General features: G+C 36.3%; 1 protein-coding gene across 6 annotated transcripts in view; it reads right to left on the bottom strand.

Moving 5' to 3' along the window:
* DRM3 (S-adenosyl-L-methionine-dependent methyltransferases superfamily protein) overlaps positions 1-21,546 on the bottom strand; it is a 41,788-nt gene extending 20,242 nt beyond the window's left edge. The window contains exons 1-7 of one of the 6 annotated variants that reach the window (XM_010272591.3): positions 21,257-21,546; positions 20,570-20,602; positions 20,306-20,431; positions 18,747-18,843; positions 17,947-17,993; positions 13,177-13,290; positions 12,750-12,849 (exon numbers count right to left, since the gene is read on the bottom strand). In XM_010272591.3, the coding sequence (XP_010270893.1) occupies positions 12,750-12,849; positions 13,177-13,290; positions 17,947-17,993; positions 18,747-18,843; positions 20,306-20,431; positions 20,570-20,572 (487 nt within the window). In that variant the 5' untranslated portion in view covers positions 20,573-20,602; positions 21,257-21,546. Of the gene's footprint in view, positions 1-12,749; positions 12,850-13,176; positions 13,291-17,946; positions 17,994-18,746; positions 18,844-20,305; positions 20,432-20,569; positions 20,603-20,749; positions 20,893-21,171 lie in introns of those variants that run through there. The other 5 variants (XM_010272593.3, XM_010272592.3, XM_088901600.1 and 2 more) reach the window with 5 other exon arrangements.
* Positions 21,547-25,864: the final 4,318 nt, after the last annotated feature.

Genomic DNA, 25,864 nt, shown 5'->3' with positions numbered 1-25,864 from the left:
ACTATCCAATCCTCTTAATTTCATTTCTACTTGTGTAGAGAGCTTCTTCATAATTCATCAGCCATCCTATTCCCACCTTTGAATCCCCTTAAATGATTAATTTCTGTATGTTATCTTGCTCCTTTTTTTGATAAATGACAAAATTTTATTAAATCATAAAAGGTTTGAGAATGAAAGCTCATACAACCCTCAGGGAGACACGAGTTTCAGCCTCTCCCCAAGCAGCATTCTGGGGGTTATTCAGCCAGCCCACCACTACCTTGGAGTCCCCTTCAATAATCAAATGCTCCACCCAATCTGGTTTGCAAAAAGAACCCCTTGTACAGCGGTTAGTAATTCTATCCTAACGGAATCTCCATGTCCCAGATGACCCCAGAATAGCAAGATTGCCTCTCCATGCTGATTTCTCAACACTCCCCCCATTCCAGAAGGTCCTGGATTGCCTAAGCTGCACCCATCAAAGTTCAGTTTCACAGATCCTGCAAGCGAGGGAATCCACCTCATAGCTGCCCTGATCTAACTGGAGGAACAGCTTGCTACTGCCATCCAGTTTCTTCAAAGATCAGTAAAAGAGAATTGCTGAAAGAGCCCCGTGGTTTTTAGCCATTGTATTGCCCTATTCGGAACACAATCCTTCAAATCAAGGCTGTTCCTCTCCTTTTCTTGGAAGATTCTTGCATTGTATTGCCCCAAGCACATCTCCACATGACTCTCCCTGTTTTTCTGGGCCAAGAGAAGGTGGTCAAAAATCATGCATACATCTGCTGGTAGATTCCAACTACACCCAAAAAACAATAGGAGTCAAACCCATAACTCTTCCGAGAAGGCATGTTATTTTGCTCTTCTTACCAGTGTTTTAAAAACGGACCTGGAGGCTGACCCATTTTTCCCCTTGGTCACAAGCTAGCAGTTCAACCACACATCTAATTTATATTTTTTATTTTAGTTTTAAATTTTTTATAAATTAGCAAGGCTAAAAAATGATATTTGAGGCAAAAACAAAGACATTTTTGGCAAAAAATAGTGAGCCAAGACACATAGATTGCTAAAAGTTATCCAAAATAAAAAAATAAAAAATAGAAAAAAAAATTTGACCACTGAGCACAATGATATTGCCTCCAAAAGTTTCCTGAGTTAACGGTCTTTATCAAGCCAACAGTTTCCAACCAATTCTTGGGTTTGGGGCTTACCTGGACCAGAATTGACACCGGGTGACAGTTTTAACGGTTCAATTTCCCCCATCAATGACAGTTTCAAAACATTCCTTCTAACACCTTTGTCATCACCATCACTTCTGCCCCCATGGATCATAGAATCAACACTATGGATAGCTTGTAAAAAAGAAGACCCCACTTGTGCATCTCCCCAAACCGGTGCTTTTTTTGTAAACCTAATGGAGAGAATTGTTAACACTTACTAATCTCTTACCCTTTTGCTGTATACATCTGGGAATGGTTCTTTGCTATGTTCGGGCACAGGTGGAATCTACCAAAGGAGGTGGAAAAGCTGCTTGACCATTCTACCTTTGTTTGGCCTAAGTGTAGAGAAACAATTATGTGGAGATGTGTAGTTTGGACGAAGGAAAGGAATGCTGGAATCTTCTCAGAAAGGGAAAGAAGTAAAGAAGCAGAAAATAAATGTGTGATGGTCAGGGTAATTCATTGGATGAGAACTTTGGACTCTTTCTCGCAGTTCTCCTTTGATGGCATTTGGAGGAATTAGAGAGATGTGGCAAGAAGCACTTCTAAAAAAGAGTGGAGGTAGTATGGAAGTCTCCATCTGCAGGATTTGTGAAATTGAACTTTGATGGGAGTACCCAAGGCAATCTTGGCCCTTCTGGAGTTGGAGAGGTGATGAGAGATGAAAATGGACATTATATAGCTCTATTTTCTGGTTTAGTGGGTGAGGGTAACTCCATCAGGGCTGAATTGCTTGTTGTTTTACAAGGAGTAAAGATTGCACATGACTTGAACATGGAAAATATGGAGATTGAAGGAAACTCAAAGATGGTGGTAGGATGACTAAAAGAACCAGAATCTGTAATGTGGTATTTTAGGGATGAGATGAAGAAATCCAAATGGTTTACCAGAGAAATGAACCTAAAGATCATTTGGATGAGGTCAGCTAATGCCTAATGGGAATGCAGATGTTTTAGCTAAACAAGGGGTGAATGCAAATCAATTGTATTGGGCTCAGTTATAATTTGTTTGTGCCTCTCCAAGGGATGATTGTAGTGTTTCATTTAATGCTCTCAAAAAATTTCACTTACCAAAAAAATCACCAAAACCGATTAGCCCTAGAGACAATGCAACTACATTACTTCTCTCATTCATAAACACCCCCGCACACCCATCTATCCTGGGTTTCCAATGCTAATACCATCAAGGCTTAACTGTATGAAACCTTCTTTTGGGTACCTACTCCATGACCTTTATGGGTTTCATTACTGATGTGTCTGCTACCTCCTTCCATTTCCTAAGTATAACATCAACTGAATAGAAGGAAAAAAATGTCTAGAGTTTCCGCTCATTGAGAAACCCTCACTGATATACATTCAATGATCGCCTCCAAGCTTCTCTTGATCTCTAAAAATTCTTGCATTCATTTTATTCCACGCAATCCATGCTACTGCTGCTCATGTGCACCTCCACATTATTCTTGCCCTCTTCGTTGGCCACTGATGTAAATGTTAGAATTGTTAGAATGAGTTGGCAGGGGCATTGTTGTCATTTTCATGTTATTTTTCTCTCTTATATCTGCTGTAACTTACCTAAGGGTATTGTAGTCATTTCAGTTTTAGTAGAATGCTAATACAACCTGGGTGGACAGTAAGGAAAGGTGAATGAGATTTCTCCTTGCAAGTCTTCCCTCTTTTCTTCTCCTTTTCTTCTCTTTCCCTTCTATTTCTCTTCCTATCTTCTTCTCTTTCTTTCTTCTATCCTTTTCTTCACCTTTTCTTTTCTTTATTAAAGTTGGAACATGGTACCAAAGCCTTGAGGTCGATTGTACTGTTCACGGAACTGTTCACGTCTCAACTTTTTGTGCCCTAGGAATAGAGAGTATTCTCTATTCTTTGTTGGAGAGGAAAAGGACTTAAGAGGACAGATCAACCACTTGGAAAAGAGGCTTTAATGCCTCAAGTTGCAGTGTTGTGTGAGTTGGTGGTATTTTTCTAAGAGCCCTCTATTTGGCAGTTCAAAGAGGGCAGCCTTGTGATGTCTCGACTCTTGCGTTGTGAGGTAGGTGTTCCTTGATGTGTGGTGATTTTGTGGTGGTTTGTGGTGTGGTGACACCTTGTGGTAAGTGTGCACATCTTTCCCAAGTGTTTCTAAAGTAGAGGGCTGAAGATTCTTGGTGTTTTTCCTAGAGAAAAATGTGCATTACAATAGTTGCATACCAGCTGTTTGACAGTTTGCCTGGGTGACAAATCAGTGATCTCTTCTCACTCATGGCTTCATCAAATAGTAGCACTAAACCTATAGTAGTTGTGCAATTAGATCTCATGACTTCTCAATTAATTACAATTAAACTAAATGGTACTATTTATATCCCATAGGCCAAGTCGGTTGAGGTATCTCTAATTGCAAGAGGCAAGTTGAAGTACATCGAGGAGGGTCAATTGAAAAGTGAATTAGAAGGGTACAATAAATGGGTACAAGAGAATGCCCAAATTATGACATCCCTTTGGAATAGTATGAAGAATCACATTAGTGTGAACCTTATGTTTCTAGACATGGCCAAGGAGATTTGGGACCATGCCAAGCAATTGTATTTTGAACAAGACAATGTCACAAGAATTTACCAGTTATACCAAGACTATTTTTCCCTTCAAGAAGGAGATAAAAGTGTTGAAGAATACCATGCTTCTCTAAAAAGCTTAAGGAATGAGCTTAATGTTTATGAACCCTATCCACTGATTTGAAGACTCAACAAGAACAAAGAGAACATCTAGATGTGGCAAGATTTTTATCTAGGTTGAGGTCCGAATTTAGACCAATGTGGGCCCAAATCTTAGGGAGCCGTGATCTTCCATCCTTGTCCGAGGTTTTCTCCCGCATAAGGAGAGCATCAAGTCCACATAGTGACATAGTTGTCAAGGCGACGACTAGAACTATACCTGAACCAATAAGTAAGGAAGAACTTAAAATTTTGTCTAATCAACACATTTCTTCTTTTCTTTCCTATAACAAAAGTAAGGGTTTCAACCCCTATATTTTTTGAATTTTCTCTTCCTTCTTTTTTTCTTCTCATGAATATGTTGATTTTCTATACTTAAACATGAACTCTATACTTTTCTTATGAATAATTATTATGGAAATTTGGCTATGGTACCTAGGGAACTACCCTAGGATCTATGTTTTCTATATAAAAAAATCCACCGCCTAGGCGACGCCTAGACGACTAGGCGACAAAGCATCCCCTAACGCCCAGCCTCGCCTTGGCACCTTGAAAACTATGGTAGGGTTTCCGATGGACAGGAAGTCTACTACAAGTTATTGTACCTTCTTGTATGAAAACCTCATTACTTGGAAGAGCAAGAAGCAGAGTGTGGTTGCTAGGAGTAGTGTTGAAGCTGAATACAGAGCAATGGCCTAAGTAACATGTGAGCTAGTTTGGTTGAAGCATCTTTTTCAGGAGATGAATATCACAATTTGTCAACCCATTAAATTGTTTTGTGACAACCAAGCTACAACATATATTGCCTCAAATCCAGTGTTTCATGAAAGGACTAAACACATTGAAGTTGATTGCCATTTTGTGAGAGAGAAAGTAACAAGCGGAGAGATTGTTACTCCCTATGTTAAATTTGAAGACCAAGTAACTGATATTTTTACTAAAAAGTGTAGATCGCTCAAGGATGGATTATATTTGTAACAAGTTGGAACTTTATGATATATATGCTCCATCCAGCTTGAGGGGGAGTGTTAGAATTAGTTGGCAAGGGCATTATTGTGTTTTCCATGTCATTTTTCTCTCTTATGTCTGTTGTAACTTACTTAAGGGTATTATAGTCATTTCAGCTTTAGTAGAATGCTAATACAACCTGGGTAGATGGTAAGGAGAGGTGTATGAGATTTCTTCTTGCTAGTCTTCCCTCTTTTCTTCTCCTTTTCATCTCTTTCCCTTCTCTTTCTCTTCCTTTCTTCTTCTCTTTCTTTCTTTTATCCTTTTCTTCACCTTTTCTTTTCTTTATTAAAGTTGGATCAGTAAAGATGGAGATTAGCAAGTCACAAGTATAGAGAACCGTTTCCATATACAAGCCACATATGAACATGAGATTAGCAAGTGATAACAGCTCTCACCACAAGCCTTGCAAAGAATACACCAAATAGGAGATAAACAACAATTAGGCCTTAAATTCTGTAAGGATCAATAGTATTAACTTTTTTCATTTAAGAATTCCCATCACAGAGCCCCAACTTTGGGAGGGATAGAACTACTCCACACATCTTTGACTGGAAAAGGCTGCACAAAGGGGGAAGAGGAAGATAGGACCTTAAAGAAAGAAGAGCAAGAAAAGGCCCTTTAAAAGACCTATGGATCAAAATGTGCCCATAAATGAAGAAGGGCCCAAAAACAGACCATCCAAAATTTGAAGCAAGGAGATGACATTAGAATCTCATGATCCTTTATCCACCTTCTGATCCCCAAATCCCAATTAAACATGTTTATAGATGAGGAGGAAGGCACAATAAACTTAGCAATTGGTTCCCCTTTGAATGTAGAGAGCAAGAATAAAGCAGGGAACAATCCTTTAACAAGGATTTCCACACCCAAACATGTTTCCAAAACACCACCCTATCCCCAGAACATACATCATACCCAATACGATACAATTGAGGAATAACAGTAGGATCCAACGTATTGCTTCTAATAGAGAACCCATTGCTCTAGCAGAAAGGCTTGTGTCCCAACCAGTGTCCATCAGCCATGGATGCTAACTACCACCCTACTCCACACTCCACAGCTTGTTCCTGCCCCTAAAAACCACCACAGCCACTTTCCTAATAAAGCTATAAAATCTTTTAAACTACCCCTACTGTTTGCGAAATTGACTAACTGTACCATTACTGTTTACATATTGTCTTAAACTACCATTTCTGTTTCTAAAACTTGGCATCGTCATTAAGTGCTAACCGAAAGAAACGAAATGATGTTTCGGAGATGGATCGAATTGGTCTCCAATTGAAATGCAAACCCAAAAACTAAAAACTCTACCATTTTGTGTCCTCATCGACCGGTTTCAGAACCAGATGGGTAATCTGAAAAGCGAAATCAGATGCTTTACTAGCCATACTCGATGAGGAAAACACAGAGGAAAAGTTAAAAGGGTTCATAGATCCATCTCTATAAGCTAACTATCAATTTGATCTTGCCCAGCTCATGGCCAGATTGACTCAGAACCGCATAAGGAAGAATCCAGCCAGTCGGCCTGGGATGGATGAGATTGACCAGTCCCTATCGAAAATCTTAGCTACCTCACTGAATTGGGAACTAAGAAACACCCTATCTGGGTAGAATTTCAGCAAGAACCATACATAAATGTTAGATTAACTAGTTTCTGTAGGAAATAGGGTCTTAGCTTTTATTTCCAGGATTAGCTCTTCTCAATTTTACTGATCTTAAAATGTCTATGCTCTATTTCAGAGTTACAACTTATAACCACATTTTACGTTTTGTATTCCCTCTAGGCTCCTTGCCTCATTGCAAGTGACCAACGTTGAGAGCCCTCTTGTTCCTTTTTATTCCCACCTTTCTAATGTGCATAATATAATGCAACACTAATTTGGGGGTACCTTGTGAATGGACTGCATCATATGGAAGTATGGAACGTGAGCCATCATCTATTTCACTGGAGTCCATTCATTTTCAGCATTTCTTTTCGGGTAAGTTATATACCGCAACCCAGTTCATCAATTTCATTGGCTGCAAGGGTGTTGCCGGTGTCCACATCAATTCCACTGGAGTCAATCCATTTTCAGCCGGGTAAGTTCTCCATTGCAGATCGTAGTTCTCCATATTTATAAACTTTAAGGGACTGAGCAATCTCAGATATACTCTTAAGAAACTCCTCTGATTCTTCCACCAACTTACTTTTAAGAGGTTTCTCGAATGAATCGATGACAGTAACAGAATCAATTGGGCGCCTCCGACTTCTTCTTCATAAGGCAACATAATAAACAACGGCCAAGACAAAAAATAAACTTGCTTCAACTCCAACAACCACGTAAGCCCGTGTTTTCCTGGAGCCTTTACCCGATGGAGGGGAAGGAAAAGAACAGCGGCACCACGAGCTCGGGGTGGAGGGGATCTGCCGCAGTTCCGCCCAAGAAGTCCGGCGATCTTGGAGGACTTTTCGCCAAGAAATGACGTTATGTATTTGTAGGTCAGACCCAAATTGGCGACACCTAGATCTTTCTCTTCTCCGTCTATTTTCTTGATTTTTGTAAAAAAAAAATCTCTTCTTGCTGATTCTCTTTAGCAAGACAAAGAGCACGGTGAAACCCCTCCTTTTATAGAACCCCTTTTCATATTGGTGAAACCCCTCCTTTCAGCATGAGCTGATTCTCATGTCCTGTTACTGTGCATGAACCCAACATGAAAAAGAAGGGGAAAGAGAGGATGAAGGGGATGAGGGTAATATTGGGTTTTAAAAAAAATTAGGTCATATGGGGTCACATGTGCACAGATCGTGATGGCGCATTAACGGATACTAACGGTAGGGGTAGAGCTAGTCAATTGTCAGAAACAGTATTGGTAGCACTAGACAATAGTCAAACAGTAAGGGTATAGTTAGTCAATTTCGCAAACAGTAGGAGTAGTTTAAGAGATTTACCCTTATTAAATCCTATATTCCCAATCTCCAACCCTCCTTACCTCTTGCTTCTGCAAACTACCTCCCATTTAACCGAGTGACCCTTCTTTTTCACCCCAAGTTCCCACAAGATATCTTTCATAATTTTTCCATCTTGGCCACTCCCCACAGTACTTTAAACACAAAAGTACACTAGAAGATTAGCTGAAGTTTATTTCTCACATTTATCATCAATAAAATTTCTTTATTGTTTTTACTGATAAAGAAAGATGCCATAACAATAGATTCATTGTCTTTCAAATAAATATAGTGTTAAACTTTTGTTTTGATAACAAAGCAGAAGAATTTTCATTAAAAGAAAAAGAAAAAAGAAAAAAGAGCACATAGCAAAGATGATGAGACGGCACCTCACCCCAAGAAAATACAACCAAAAGAGACAATACAACTTCAACTATTAGATTACATCTTCTAAAACCAAATCAAGAGTGGACCAAAAAAAATATCACTTTTTTTATGAATATAAACTATATCACATTGTTGTAGGGGCAGAACCAGGGGGGACCCAGGGGAGCCATGCCCCCCCATGGTCCGGAAATCCTCATTTGTAATACATTCTTCTATGTAAATTTCCCCCTCCCCCCACTCCCCACCCCAATGGTCCCCCCCAAATCCACTTTAGGTTTTGGCCCCCTCATAAGAAATTCCTGGCTCCACCCCTGCATTGTTGTCAATGTGTTGACTAGTCAAAGCAGCCTATCAACTAGTCAGTTGAGAGCCAGACCAACTGCATCACTAACTGGTCAGTTAATATTCAAGATGTAGTTGCTTAGGACAACAAAGCATTATGGCTGCAAACTGGGCGAGCCCAACCCAACCAACCAAAGCTTTTGCACAAGTCAGGCTTGTGTCTTCAGGCTTTAGGCTGGGCTTTGGCCAGAAACCTCGGGTTAGGCTAGGGTTGAGGCCCCAATAGCCCAAGCCCACCTAATACTACATAAATATACATGATCTATATATGTCTATATTGTGTTGTGTATTTGTAACATATACATGTATGTAAATTACATAGCTATACTATCATATACACTGTAAACTATAATTATTTACAATATGTATAAGATTAGTTAAACTGAACAGAACAGAATGCACTAAACATACATTTGTCCCTCCCCAGACCCCGCATTGGCTGTCTTTTTTTTATATAATTAATTAAACTGGATATGGCACTGAATAGAACAGAATGGAAAAACAAGATTCATGTAGCCGACCACATATAGGTGGGACAAGGCTTAAACTCACATCCCTGCACAAACATGTAAAAATGCACACATGTTATGCATTTTATTTATATAAAAATATTTTTTTATTATAATTATATATGTATAAAATATGTATTTATACATTAATTAATGAGATCTGTGCATATTTTCAATCCACTCTACTCCTTAATTGGGGATACAAAGCCCAACAAAGAAGGATGTAGAAAACATATTAAAAAAAAAAACACCTTCAAACACGACCAAACCACACAGGACCGACCAAGCCTGGCCTAAGCTGTGTTGGGTTAAGCTCAGGTTAGGCCCAAGTTGGTAAACTTGGGCTTGACCCCAGGTTGGGCCAAGGCCAAGCCCAAGGTTTGATTGTTAGGGTTGGCCCTAGGTTGATCCTCAACCCAACCAAGCCCACCTGAACTACTGATGTGGGCGCCGGCAGCAGCAGTAACTTAGTGTTCTCAGCAACAGCAATTTAGTGTTCTCATCCTATCTTATCTTATCTTATCAGTTCAGTCTTATCTTATCTTATCAGTTCAGTAGGATAGATTAGTAGGGATGCTTCCTAATTAGCAAGGAGTCTTCCTAAAGGTAGGACTCTTATCTCTTGTAATCTCCTATTTAAGGAGTTGATTTTATTCAATAAAGGCATCGAAAATTTCAGTCAAGAAAGAGAGCAAGGAGAGTTAGGTGATCTCTTGGACAAATCACCATTAGGGCGCCAAGATAGGTTCATCAAGAGCAGGGAGGAACATGGGAAATCAGGAGGTTTTCCCCGTGGACTGACCCGTGACGAGATCCTATTCCCGGGCCCATAACAATTTGGTATCAGAGCAATGCGTCATGGGTGACCTTGAGCAGTTGAAGACTAGGGTTCAGGATCTGGAGCTCAAGATCGTGGAAAACAGCACGAAGGTGCGCGAGATCAAATCCGACGTCTGAGAATTAAGGCGCTTGATGGAGTGGTACTTTTCCAGCAAGGAAAGGAACCCGAAAGGGGCTGCAACCACAACCGGCCACCGACCAAACGTGGCAGAATCATCGGGCGAGCAGCAGGTCGTTGCCCTAGCGCAGGTTAGCAACACCCAGAATGTCCCGATTACGCAGGAATCCGGTGTCGTCGAGGTGTTGCAGAATCTTGGGATTGCATATCTTCAAGTTGTTGCAGGTGCTGGGGCAAGTGCTGGTGAAGGAGCTTGTATGCCTCATGTTGCGGCTACAAATGTTGCAAAAGAGTGTTTGTTAGCTGCAGTCAGATCAGATCCTAGGGCTGCACATATCTGGGTGAATCTTGCTAATGCATACTATTTGGCTGGTGATCATAGAAGTGCTGGAAAGTGCCTGGAGAAGACAGCAAAACTAAAGCCTAATTGCATGTCAACTTGATATGCTGTTGCGTTTCATCGTATCAAGGATGCAAAAAAGTCTCAAGATCCCATTGAACAACTTTCATGGGTTGCAAATGAAATGGCTTCAATACTAAGAGAAGGGGACTCTGCAACAATTGAGCTTCGGATAGCATGGGTAGGACTTGCCATGGTTCACAAGGCTCAGCATGAAATTGCAGCAACATTTGGAACTGGACAAAATGATTTGACGGAAGTGGAAGAGCGAGCTCTGTACACACTAAAGCAGGCAATAGAAGAGGATCTAGATGATGCGGTTCAGTGGCACCAGCTTGGCCTTTACAATCTTTGTACTCTATAGTTCAAGACATCTCAGAAATACCTTAAGGCTGCAGTTGGCCACGGCAAAGAATGCAGCTACGCATGGTCAAATCTTGGTATCTCACTACAGTTGTCTGAGGATGAACCCTCTTCATTGGAACCCGATCCAGGAGGGCAAAATCATTCCACCTATCCAGGATTCCTTTGACTGTGTTCCAAGACACCCATCCTGAATTCGAGCTTGAAGACAAGCTCGTAGTTCAGGAGTGGAGTAATGATGTGTCACCGGCAGCAGCAGCAGTAATTTAGTGCAGCAGCAACAGTAATTTAGTGTTCTCAGTAGCAGCAATTTAGTGTTCTCATCCTATCTTATCTTATCTTATCAGTTCAGTCTTATCTTATCTTATCAGTTCAATAGGATAGATTAAGGGAGTCTTATCTTATCTTATCAGTTCAGTCTTATCTTATCTTATCAGTTCAGTAGGATAGATTAAGGGAGTCTTATCTTATCTTATCTTATCAGTTCAGTAGGATAGATTAAGGGAGTCTTATCTTATCTTATCAGTTCAGTCTTATCTTATCTTATCAGTTCAGTAGGATAGATTAGTAGGGATGCTTCCTAATTAGCAAGGAGTCTTCCTAAAAGTAGGACTCTTATCTCTTGTAATCTCCTATTTAAGGAGCTGATTTTATTCAATAAAGGCATCGAAAATTTCAGTCAAGAAAGAGAGCAAGGAGAGTTAGGTGATCTCTTGGACAAATCACCATTAGGGCGCCAAGATAGGTTCATCAAGAGCAGGGAGGAACAAGGGAAAACAGGAGGTTTTCCCCGTGGACCGACCCATGACGAGATCCTATTCCCGGGCCAAAAACAACTGCGCCCTACGTAGCATCAACTAGGTCAACTAATCAACTAATGACTAGGCCAATTAGTCAACCACAAAGTTATTTTAAAGCTTTATTCGTTTGTGCTTATCTGTAATTATTAAAATGACATAGGAAATGCTTTTAATTTTTTATATGCATGCTTTGCTGATCAAAAAAAAATTATATCCATGCTGTTACTTCAAGTGTTTGTGATGGAACATGGTTGACTTTTTCTTCCGATCAGTGTTGTGCTGGGATGCAGTTGCCACAAACAAGAAATACATGAAATAGAGTTTGCACTCTTTCTTTGAAAAAAGAAAAAAGGTTGTAACACCCTATCCTAGTCTCCACATTCCAAATTAATTTTTCTTATCTTCAAAAAACAAAGATTTCAAACAAATTGTTTAGTATCATTCTTTTATTGCATATTTGCAACCTATATCAATTTATTTATGGGTTAGCATCAACATCTTAAATTTAGACCATATCCTTTTTTTCTTGTCAACTTAGGCAAACTAGTCATTATATCACCAGGAGAGGCCAAAACAACTAGTCATCGCTTCACCACATTAATAACACTGCTAGATCCAAAAGAGGAAAGGCATAGAGTGTAAAACATATATGCCTTCAAGCAGAGGTGAAGAAGCACACTGAAGATAAATATGGTTTGAATTCGTTAGCTTTCAAGCCTTTCTTTTATCAGGGAAGAATATACAAGAGTATTTAGTGAGGGTATTCTAATTTATCTAAAAAGTTAGTTTTTCTTTTTATTGTAACAGAGGGTTCAAATATCATCATCACCTAAGCATTGTCCCAACAAAATATGGGTGGTCAGCTACATGAATCCTGTTTTGCTATTCCGTTAGATTCAGTACCAGGGTCTAAATATAATAAAAATAATAACAGTAATAGGTAGTTATTTAAGAATTCTATGTATTGAGTTTGGAAATACCATCCCCTGGATTACTTCATTCATTCCTCCTCATCTATACTCCAAAATCCTAGAGGTCTAAAAATTCAATTCCATAACATATTTTAGGATAAAGCTAGATGTTCTTCCAAACTATAAGGAGCAATCAAAATTCAACTCCATAACATATTTTTGAATTGTAGTAAGGATTTCCATACCAAGCCTGTCAATTGCAAACTGAACTTCATCCACTGAGAAATTCATCATTAATAAAGATGCCTTCTTGTCCTCACTAACCTCAGTAGTAACATCAAGTTCCTGCTAGAGATGTGCAAGGCCATGTTAAGAACACATGCAGCATGGGATATAAAATCGTGTATGGGTGACAAAACTAGGTAATTATTTACACTATGGAAACAACATTATAACAGCATTGGAAGCACTAAAACATGATCTATACTTGTAAATATTAAATTACTTTCTAAGTGCACTTCAGTTAGCCACAAATAATTCTCGTGATGTCTGACCAACAGAAGTAATTCTTTAGATCATCTAAGCAACAATTATTATTCTATTCTAGTTTGGATTGCATAGAACTATTCAAATAAAGAAGCAGTATTACACAAATAAGACTTATTACATTACCTCAATTTCACAACTCTCTGAAGTGATTCCAGGTGAATTGACCTCATCCGTGCAATGATTAAGCATGGCATCCAGAGAGTCTGATGATGCAGAACTTGATTTTTTATGAGTCTGCTTCATTTGGCATGTAAAACTATTAGCTTTTCAAGAAAAAGATAACAATATCCAAGACGTTTGTACAGCAATCATGGCTATCATGTCAGGATCATAAAGTTATAGCACAAATTAAACACTCCTATTCCAAAATTAAAAGACACCAATTAATGTAGTACTCAATTGGTGTATCTGGTTGAAAAAAATGGAGAGTTATATGATATATTCTTCCTGTATACATTAGCTTCCTTTAAATATCAAAAGAACAATCTAGTAAAAGAAAATTCTGAATTTTAATTTGAACCTAATTGCAATTTTAAATCCTAATATTTGCAAAAAAAGAAAAATATCTGTCTTTTTTTTTAAATTAGATCTCTCTTAATTTCTTAAATGGATTGCCAAAGAACTTTTTTTAGTGAAAACAAATAGCTCCACTAGACAAGTAGACAGAACAGGAATCCAAAATATTAAACTTAGGTTTTAATTTTTAGGATGATATCTATACCAAGTTAAAATAATGAGATACTTGAAAATATAATAGCGAGTGTACGTGACATAGAGAGAGAAAGACATATCTATATATCAAAGTTATGCACAAAGACATATACAATCATAACAATAATAATACCCAATCCCCACGGGCACTTCAAGGCCAGACCACAATAATAACAACAATGATGTATTTGCACAAAAAAAGGCCAAGTACCATGTGCTCCCCATTCCACAAATAACTTAACTTGTAAAGGGGGAAAAAAGTATATCTAAGTTCTGACAGTTTAAAGAAATATTTGCTTTAACAAACGAAAGAGAAAAAGAAGTAAAATTAATATTTTCTAACAGTTAAAAGAAATATTCCAGTACAAAAAGTTAATTTGATAATGTTTTATTTTAAGTGAAGATACTTTTAGAAAAAGGTATATGCCTCTTTGTATCCACTTATTGTTTGGAAGTGTAACTAAAAGGATTGATGGCACACAACCAATAACCTCCATTTTCTCGTCATTACCAAAAAAAAACTCCATTTAACAAAATGAAAGTAGCATTCGTTTCTAGTTCTCTAATGCATACATTTGACTGTCTATATCCCTGACAGTTAATGAAATGTCATAATATAAAATATTACATCAATTTACCATATTATAAGAATGTGAAGAGGTTTAGGACCTTGTAGTTTACCAAATGTCTCTAACCTAAATATGCAGCACTCCCTTTCTAGTTCTCTAAAATGAAAGTAGCATTCCCTTCCTAGTTCTCTATCCCTGACGGTTAATTAAATGTCATAATATAAAATATTACAACAATTTACCATATTATAAGAATGTGAAGAGGTTTAGGACCTTGTAGTTTACCAAATGTCTCTAACCTAAATATGCAGCATTCCCCCCATAATAAAAGGGAGCATCTTGGTCTGGAGACACAAGACCCATAGATAGGCCTGGGGGCCTAAAATCTATTCCTATCTTACATATTTCAACCACTGAGATCCACCATTACAATATTAGATGGATCCAAGCTAAAAATGGTTTGTGCATCAACATGATCAAATGAATTTTATCTGATTAGGGCATTATTTGTTCAGCTTTTTAAGAGAAACATTTTTATTGATAATATAACTTGGAATGTTGTTAATCCAGAAGATACAAATTGTAGTACAAACCTAAATTCCAAGTTTCCTTGGAAACACAGGTCGAAAGACATTGCAAAGAGCTATGGCTGTCAAAACCAGCATAATAGATTACACTCAATTACATGCTTCTTCTCAGCCCTGATGGCACCATTCCAGTTCATTCCTGTTAACATCTTCCCTTGCCAAAAATATCAGCCAAAGCATTTTCTAATCTGGGTATCCACCTGAATGAGCAAGTCAAGTAAGAGGCCAATGTATTCACCACCCTTATCATAAAGCTTAGAGGCCATGGTCCTACAGTTCCTGAAAGGGCCATGTTATGGCTAATTTGAACTAGTTTTAAACCTTGAAGAAGTGCAAGAAGCTCAGCCCTTAAGAAATTCCCTAACCCAGCTGGGCCCAAAAAAGTTAACACTTTTTCCTGCATGATCTCTAAAAACACACCCCCCCCCCAACCAGACTGCCCCAGGTTGCCTAGGGAACTTCCATAAAGTATAACTCCGCACTTCGGGCGGCTCCCAAGGCTGAATAAGAACCTGTCTTTGATGAGTAAAAACAGTCACATAGAGCAACCTCTCAAGTTAGAGTCCATCATGATTCCTTTGAACTTTTTTTAATCATCACCCAGTGAACCATTTTTACCAAAAGGTCAACAATGGAATCTTGGTCTTGGCTTTTATTTTCAAAAATCTTGGAGTTACATTCATACTACACACCCCAAAGTACAGCCACCCTTGTTCAGTGTTAAGGCATCTTTCCCCGATTGGTTTGAATGGGCAATAATTGGGTTGATTGACATATAGATAAGCTCAATACTTCCCATTAGGACAAGTACAGACCCAAATCATATCAATAAACAGAACAGAACTATAGATAAGCTCAATACAAAGAAGCCCGAGAAGCCCCTTGTTTAGCCAGAGAGTCTGCCAAAGCATTTGCTGATCTGTTAATGCACTGGAAGTTGATTGACATATTCCTTGTGATCTTTTTAAATTTTTCAGGAGATCTCTGTAGTCCCAAAAACCATTGTTCGGATTCAGCAGCCAACCCACTACCACCTTGGAGTCTCCTTCTACTAGTAAGTTTTCCACAACAAGTTGGTTAACAAACTGTAGGCCTTGTACAGCTGCTAGTATTTCAGCCCTTGTTGAGTCTCCAACTCCCACTGGACCTGAGAATAAAGAGATAAAGTTGTTGTCCTTGTCCCTCAAAACCTCTTCTAATACATTATTCATAGTTATCAAGACAATGACTAAGCAACAAGGTGCCCATGGAGGGTAGCCTCACTTGATAGCCAAGGTATTTTATACATAATGCTATTAATATCCATTTATAATCATAATTTTTTGAGATTATAATAATGAAAAGCTATTAAACTAAATTATTTAGTTTGAGAATTAAAATACTAGTTTCCATTTATTATTTTCTTATTTGTAAGGGCTCAATCAACATGTATGCTCTCTTACCCTTGAAGACTTCAAAAGCTGAACTGATAAGCAAGGAATAGATCAAAATTTTGTCCAATAAATGCATACTGGTTATTTTTTTCTTCTTTTCCTAGGAAAAAATAGGGGCTCATCCCCTGTATTTTCTGAAATTTCTTTTCTTCCATTTTTTCATGAATATGTTGATTTTCTCTGTTTTAAATGAAGTTTATATTTTTATGAAGATTATAGACAACTACTAGTGAAAGATGGTTGCTACTTGCTATGGAACCTAGGGAGTTACCCTAGGATTCATGGCTTTTATTCCAAAAAAAAAAAAAAAAATCCATTGCCTACCTGACACCTAGGCGCCCACCTAGGCAACTAGGCAACAAGAAGCCCCCTGTTGCTTAGCCTTGCCTTGGCGCTTTGAAAACTATGACATGGTTGTAATCTTCTAGGAGCGTTATTTTTTGCCTATCTGCTTAGTTGATATACCAAGTGGGACCCATAAAATAGTTGTTTCTGATGTGTAAAACATGAAAAACCCAGGAAGCTATAAAGGCCCCAAACCCATGTATAGATCTAGTGCCCTCATACCCAAGATTTAGCCATAGAATATCTTAACTGTTTGATACAGATATTGACTTGTTAAAATAGCACAATAGACAGACCAAACAATAGGAGTTCAACTGATGAAAAGATGCAAACCAATTGATTTCCATTTTTCTTTTTCTTTTTGTTTGTTTGCCGATGTGCATACTGCATTGTATATGCTACCAATTCCTATCTTCTTATTTTGATAAGCAACAGATAATTTTATGAAGTGCTGAATCCCAGGTCTGGAACTCTCAACTCAACACCCCGACTTTCTAATACCTCTATAGCAAGCAAAGCAGACAGAATTGGCTGATCCAGGAATCCATCTGAACAAGTTGTTCAGAAGACTAACCAAGGATCTCACCTCCTGAAGAAAAGATCTGAGAGTCCAAGGACCCTCTAAAGTGTTAGACATCCATTGCTTTACAATCTGACAGTCCCCTTCTATCACCAAATTGTTCCAACCTGTTGACAAAGCCAATAAGGCAATAAGCCAATTAAAGCGCTTGGCACAGTGCAAACAGCTTAGTTCTTTGGGAAGTTCCTTCTCCATCTGTCCCTGAGAAGCTGATTACAACATTGCATTCATGACCTTCGAATACTCCTATACCTGAAGGCCCTGGATTACCCAAAGAACAACTATCACAATTCAGCTTTATTCTCCCAAAGTTCAGGGAGACCTAACCCACAAAAATATTCTGCCTTGGTTGATATACGCTATATGTCCTACTTAACAAGGTTAACTCAATTTGTGTAATTTGACTAACACATAGAACCTGTAGAGGTATGGATTTAAAACTATCAACCAAATCAGAAAAATTATACCTACTTCATAAAAATATTGTTATTAACTGAAGGTGTGAACATTGTTATAAAAATGACATCTTAGTAAGTTCCTCAGTAGGAAACAGTCTTATAGAACAATTTATCCTTACATTTTCAAACTATGCAAACATAAGAAACAGGATTAAGGAAATGATCAAGTAAGAGAAACAAAAAGTATGCCACAGAAGAATGTTAACTTACTGTATTTGCAAGGAGAGTTTCCAATAACAAATCAACATCACCTTGACCTGCATTTTGCAGAAAATATTGCCACCATCATTAACCAAGTACAAGCCATGGGCTCATCAATTACACAATCAAGCATAAAAAATGACAGCTGCAAGTTGGACCAGGCTATACAATACACAACTTACCCAAACTTAATTGGAATTTCTGTTCACGTATTGAACTTTGGTTGAAGCATAAACTATACGCAGCTCACCCACTCTAGGCCATTTGATAAATGATAACAGCTGAAGTGGCTGATCTGAATGATTTATTGATTTGTCTTTTAGTGGATGAAATAATTAAATAAATAACTACTTGAGGGTATAGTAATCAATCAACATTCAGCTTCAGCCATTAAAGAGCTCACAACCTCCTCAATAATTTATTCACTAAAAGATAAGGCAATAAGTCATTGAATTCAGCCACTTCAGTAATTATCAAATAGCCTCTCTGTGTATATGTCTACATGTAAGAAGATAGTGTCATAATTGCTTGCCCTAATGGTTACAAGATCAGAATCTGAGTCACCCAATGATCTTTTTGTGTCTGATGTTGAAAAGCTTGAAACAATGCAGACCAGATCAATATGACCTAATCTAGATATAGATTGTGCATGCCAGATCATGGGTTTGACATTCATTCTCAGGAATCAAAATTAGGCTTAGTTTCTCTCACAACCCACCAAAAATTGCAAACCCATGTCATATACATACTATATGAGACATTCGGAAAACATGATTAAAAAATTTAAATGCTAGCAACTCCCTTTGTACCATGTTCCTCTATCACGTTGTCAATGAGAGTTGGTGAGAATCCCATCCCTATGAAATATGCTCTTAAATTGCTCCCAGATGAACTTGGTTGACCTTCCTAGTTCCAAATGGAAGTAAACAAAATAAGTAACTATCAAGAGCTTTGCATCTAAGCTAATAATAATATTCAAATACATTCATAAAAACAATAATAATAATATTCAAATACATTAGTCTTACTAACCAAAGCTAACTGATGAGAAAGATATCTATGGAATGAAAACATGCAGTCCTCAGTTCATTCCCCAACTTATAAAAAGAAAAAAAGAAAAAACTTGTAACAAAGAGTTTGTAATGCATCAAAAAATAATGCAGATGATAACCAGTCAATTGATAGTTTGATTCAGGAACTTGCTTGGAGGAATAAGTATTTGTGATAAATTAAGAAATACAATTGGGTTATACTAAAGAGGGATGAGATGGAGATCAACATTTCATACTGAAATTTCTTATAAACTGGAGTCTCCTTGGTAGGAGCCATTGCACTCATACTGACGAGTCAGGTCTAAGATGCAGGTTCGAGTTTGAGAGCAGCCACTTGGTGGAAGAAAATGCCAAAAGTTAGGTTCATATCCAGTACACCCCTCTCCATATCCCAGATAGCAGGGACTAACATTGGATAATTGCCTTTCTTTGGAATCTTCTTGGTGAACAGGATATTCTTGATCTGGTTCAAAATTATAGGAGTATCTGCTTTGGACAGACATCAGATTCCAACCCTCGATAAGTTATTGAGGGAAATCTATGGATTTTGCTTTCTCTGTTGCTCTTGCTTCTTTTTTTTTTGATCAATAACACTTTCATTAATTCATCAGTAGAAAATTTACAAGTGGAAGAGAAACACACTTATCTTCCAAGAGTCACAAAGAACTTCAAGAAATGAAAAAAGAAAAAACAAAGATACAAATGTTAAGAGTTGCTCTTGCTTCTTTCACTATTTCACATAAATGATCATCTAGTGTATGGTGACAATTCCAGCTCTTTTTCTAACAAAATTAATTACCACTTTTCAAAAAAAAAATATTTACATTCACCAACGTGTATAGGCATAAATGTTAAGAGTTTGCAAGATATCCCAATACCATGAAACCATTATTTGTTAGATGACAAAGTCAACACTCCCTAATACTCGTTGGAGTATGATTCCTAGTCCATATCCATGGAAAACTGGTTAGTGGAGCCATAATAACCACCAAGCAACAAGATATTTTAATACACAGAAAATGAAATAAAAGGATTAGAAAATTTTAAGAACATTTGAGAAGTTGTCAATTGTCTCTTTTCTTCTAATTCTAATCCCAGAAATTACAAAGCAAAGAAGATCATTGCTGCTATACTGTGGAGTTTGATAATTGTTTAAGAAATGGGACCCAAAGCATGGTAGGAGAGAAGCTGCTAAAGCAGATATTTTGACGCTTCTTTGTATTTTGATGTTGATGGTGTTAGTTAATTATGTTACTTTTTTCCTTTTTTAGTTTTCTAGCCACCTTTCCACAACGTTGAAAATGGACAGGTATTACCTGAACATGCTTTGAGCATGCACTGCCAGATGACAAGTCCAAACTCAATGTGACAACCTTTGACGTAGTTCCTGCCCCTTCCTGATTTGAAGATTTTTCATTATTTGCATCATCTACTGATTTGTCCTACAGAAATATTAGTAAAGCACAATGTAAGGAGACGTCATATTTGTTGCACAAAATGACTTATTAGAGTATAAAACATATCATTCGAGAAAACATCCACAATGAAACCAATGAAAAAAGAAATCCTTTCCAAATTACCATGAACTAATTCCACCGATCCTTATCAAGCATCTGCAAGAAGAATATAAGCAAATTAGCCTACCAATGCAACAGAAACCAAAACAAAAACATTCTGTATATGGTTTCAATACTTTTTAACACTCAATTATGACTAAATACTTGGAAACCTATCTAGATCAAATCAATTTGAACTTTTACATTTTCTGGGATAATTCATATGAACCCAAAACAGCATTCCCAAGCTCCTTCCAAATTTTACAAGGTTTTGGTGTGGAAAGGATTCGGAAAATGATCGGACGTTTCACTTTTTCCTTTTGTGTGTGTGTGTGTGAAGAAGCAAGAATCAACGGATGTGACAGTACGAAAGATTGCTCTGTGGTTTATGTAGTTCATTAACATGTTGGGTTTGACAGAAAACAAGGAGTGAGAATCAGGAAGTTGAAGGAAAGTTCTTAAGGAATAAGAGAAATAGAAAGGGAACCAATTCTCTCAACTTTCTGCTTCTCTTATTTACTGTCAAACCAAAGGCAGCGTAAAGGAACCAATTTGTAAGGAAGAAAGGCATATCATAAACCATGGAAAATATTCTTAAAATCGCAAAAGAAATTAATAATGCCCACCAGATATTAATAAGTTTTTTTCTTTTTCTCGAGTATAGGAAAAAAAGACGATATAACGAACAAGAGAGACAGAGAGAGAGAGAACCTGAAAATGGAATTTTCTCCTCTTGGTCCTCGATAAGGTCAGAGGACGATTGAGCTCACTCTCTCACATCCAAGCACGGCCAACGAACGGCGTGTTAGGTAATTGGTGATGAATTTTACAGTAATGCTCACAGTAGTAAGACGAAAATTACAAGAATATCCCAATCCAAATGAAATCAGGTTGGATTAAGGTTGAATGCCTAAGCGAATGAGCGAGCTCTCGCATGCGTCAAACGAACCAAACTCAGCCAGGTTGCGTTAGGGTTAGATGCCTTGCCGACCCACTCGATCACGAGTTCGTCGTAAGGCGTTTGTTTTATAGATGGCAGGCTTTGTGCCAGTGGGTTTTGTGTGTACCCTGTTAATAATAAATCTGAAAGAATTAATAATTTTATATATCAAAATTGTTCTATGTATCTTCTCTTTTCGTATAAATTATTTATCTATTTTTTTCATTTTTTACATTTTTTTATTTTTTTTTATTTTAAAAATATAAAATAGTAATCATTGTTTATCTTGATTAGATCAATAAAGATGTACACTATTAAAGAGAACTTTGAGTTTTCCAAAACCATTTACTTTAATGCATGTTATTATTATATTTAAAAAAGATATTTAAAAGAGAGACCTTTGAGTTTTCCAATACCTCTTATTTTAATGCATGTTATTAGTACATTTAAAAAAGAGATAGAGAAAGGGTGAGAGATAATAATAATAATAATATAAATCAAGGTTTTTAAAACCAAACCAAACAATGAACCGGTCAAAGGTCCGTTCTCAGGTCGAACAGTTTGACCATTCGAACCGAACGGATAAAAATTGACCAAAACCATTGGACGATTCAAACAATTTGACTACCTGGGTCAGTGGCTTGTTGACCAAATCAACGGTTTTAGCAAAATAACGATTCTAGGGTAAAACAAAACCGGTTCCCGGTTTTTCTAGCCCAATCCAATTTTGAAAACCATGATATAAATCAAATAATATAAATAGATTGAGGTTAAACAATCAAAAAATTATTAATTCAAAAATCCACTAAACAATTACTAAAAATAAATATTAACAAAACTTAGTAAACATTAAAAATGTGCTTCGATTCCACTTAAAAATCCAACTTAATAAACACAAATAAAAATAAGAAATTTAAATATAAAAATATCAATTGATAGTTTTATAATATTATTAGATAACTTATAAATTAAGACCTTAATAAACGCTAATAAAAAAATATTAATTGATAATTTTAAAATACCAACAACTAATTAAAAAAACTAGAAATTCTGAAAACCCTAAACATAATTAAAATACTAAAAATAAAAAAATATATTGAAAATTAACAATATTTTATATTGATAAGGGTATTTACTATAAATAATTAAAAAGTACAATTATAGTATTTTATTATTAAAAATACCAAAATTTATTAGAAAATACCCAAGCCATAAATTATTGAAAAATATTGAAAACTAGTTGTGTTTTTTATTAACTATGGTATTTATTTAGTTATTTAAATGATTAAAATACTGAAAATTATTGAAAATTATTGAAAATTACCCATATGCAAAAATTATTGAATAATAATGAAAAAACACCAAAACATTATTAAAAATCCAAAAATTCTAAAAAACCTAAAGCTTAATTAAAATACTAAAAATAATTAAAAAATTAAATTAATTGTATTTTATTGCAAAAAAATACTGAATGATAATGAAAAAATAATGTATTTTAATTATTAATATTAATGTAATTAACATTAATCAATTTTACTATAATTAACAGTAACTATAATTTAAGCTATAAATAGTAGAAATTACATTTAATTACCAAGAAGTTATATTTAATTACTAGAAAAATACATTTAATTAGTTTTAGCCTAGAAATTAGCAATATTTCTGAAAATATGATAATTTACAAAAATTACTGTATTTTAAATAAATATAGTAATTTAATAATTACAATATTTTTAATAATTAATAATAAAAAGTAACAAATCATTTATAACTTATCCTAACACGATTATATCTATAAATTTGCAAACTCAAACAACTATTTTCTTTTGAATTAGGTTTAGTTGAGATATGCACCATATCCACACATTATCTAGGATAATCTAATATGAAGTCTAATTAGGTATCAAAATTTTGGACTCCAATGATGTCTTTAGTTGATAGGGCCCAAGCTAAACAACCCCTAATAAGCTTAACTTGGAAGTTATATGCATATATGGTAAATATTATTATATAATATTTAAATAGCAATTTTTATATTAATATATATAGAAGTGTTATATATTTTTTTATACTATACTAAAATTAAAGAAAAATTTAAATTTGTAAAAAATCGTAGTTTTATAATTAACACGGGCCTCTTTATCAACAGAAAATGTGCAAGCCCAAGCCCGAGCCCGGCCCAACCATCAAGCCTAGATTTTGAGCCTGAGCCCAACCCTTATATAAAGCCTAAAGCTCGATCTCGAGCCTGAAGCCCAATCTGTACACAAAATGTCTTATTTTCAGTAAACTTTTTATAAACTATTATTATATTAATTTAGTAATAATTTAATAAAATAATAAAGTAATTTATATTTTATAATAGTAAAATGATATTTATTAATAATTTAGGTATATATATATAACATACATAAGTACTTTTTTATATATGTAATAGTATCGGGCCAGGCTTATTTGAGAAAGCCCGAGGTTGAGTCCACGAGTCTAAAATTTTGTCCAAGCCTGAAAAATAACAGGTCAGTTTGGGTCGGGTCGGGCTGTCGGGGTACCTGGCCCATGAATAGGTCTAATTGTATATATAAACAATTGTATACATTAAAAATCATATGAAATAAAAATTTAAACATCTTTTTCATTTTTTTTTAAATGGACCTCTCATAGCTTGGCCCGATCCACGGCCTGGCCTGGCCCAAGGCTCAGCCTAGTACGACCCGATTTACACATCTACTTGAACCTGCCAAATACTGACGACGAGGTGGGAAAATTCGAGGATTCTCCATCCTCGATGAGGAGTCAAGTGCCTTGCCCCTGAACTCGCTTGACATTAAGACGTGGTTGCCTTGCCTTGAACCCACCTGACACTAGAGATGGGGCGAGGATGGGGTGGAGTGTCTTGACTATGGGGCTAGGGATAGGGATGGGGTGCCCCGCCCTAAACCCACCCTAATGTCATTCCTATATAATTGTTAATTATTAGTGAAATTAATAAAAATGCTAGATTTTGTAATTATTTTTTATTATTTAAAGTAAATCAAAATTTCATTTTAAAATAATAACAATTATTAAAATTACTATAAATTTATTAAGAAATATTTGTTCATATTACATTAACAATAATTATTTTTTGCAAATCAACATTAAATGAAAATACAATTATTAAATTTTTAGATATTAACAATAACTTTAAATATTTTAGTTAATTAACAACAAATTTTGATTATTAATTTAATATTAATTAATGGTAAATAAAATTCTTAAATCTTTCAGATTTTCCCGTGCACCGCACGAGTCCCCGCTAGTATTAAATTAATAATCAAAATTTGTTGTTAATTAACTAAAAGTATTCAAAGTTATTCTTAACATCTAAAATTTTAATAATTGTGTTTTCCATTTAATATTGATTTACAGAAAATAATTATGGTTAAGTTAATATGAACAAATACTTTTTAATAAATTTAGTTTTATTAATAATTTGTAGTAATTTTAATAATTCTTATTATTTTTAAATGAAATTTTGATTAACTTTAAATAGATAAAAATAATTACAAAAGCCAACATTTTTATTAATTTCACTAGTAATTAACAATTATATAGGAATGACAACGGGGTGGGTTCAGGGCGGGGCACCCCGTCCCTGCCCCATAGTCAAGACAATCTACCCCATCCCCTAGTGTCAGGTGGGTTTAGGGCAAGGCAACCACTCCTCAATGTCAGGCGAGTTCAGGAGCAAAGCACCCCACTCCTCATTAAGGATGAGGAATCCTCGACCCCAGTATTGGGCAGGTTCAAAGAGAGGTGTAAATTGGGTCGTGTTGGGCTAGCACGGCACGACTCATACGCAGCCTACACAAAGTGCAAGTCGTGCCGTGCTAGCCCACAAGACGTCCCGAGTCATGCCTCCCTCCCTTGAGATAATTTAAGGGTTGGTTCAGCGTGGCCCACAACTCAAGCCTGCACGGGCCAGCGTCGTGCCGTGGGTCGGGTTGGTCCATGGGTTGAGCCTTGGGCCAGGCTAATCCACGGACCGAGCCAAGCTATTAGAGGTCCATTTAAAAAAAAATTGAAAAAGATGTTTAAATCTTTATTTCATATGATTTTTGATTTATACAATTAGACATATTCATGAGCCAGGTAGCCCGATGACCCGACCTGGCCTGACCCATTATTTTTCAGGCTTGGACAAAATTTAAGACCTGTGGGCTCGAGCTCGAGCTTTCTCAAATAAGCCTGGTCCGATATTATTACATATATAAAAAGAGTACTTATGTTATATAATATATATGTATGTGTGTGTATATATATATATATATATATATATATATATGTGTGTGTGTGTGTGTGTGTGTGTGTGCTTCTTAAATTATTAATAAACATCAATT

Source organism: Nelumbo nucifera, chromosome 3 (genome assembly GCF_055504915.1).
Source record: "Nelumbo nucifera cultivar China Antique chromosome 3, China Antique-T2T, whole genome shotgun sequence".
In the NCBI taxonomy this organism is placed as follows: Eukaryota; Viridiplantae; Streptophyta; class Magnoliopsida; order Proteales; family Nelumbonaceae; genus Nelumbo; species Nelumbo nucifera.
The sequence above is the reverse complement of the archived record's forward strand: the minus strand, read 5'-3'. Positions and strand labels throughout refer to the sequence as shown.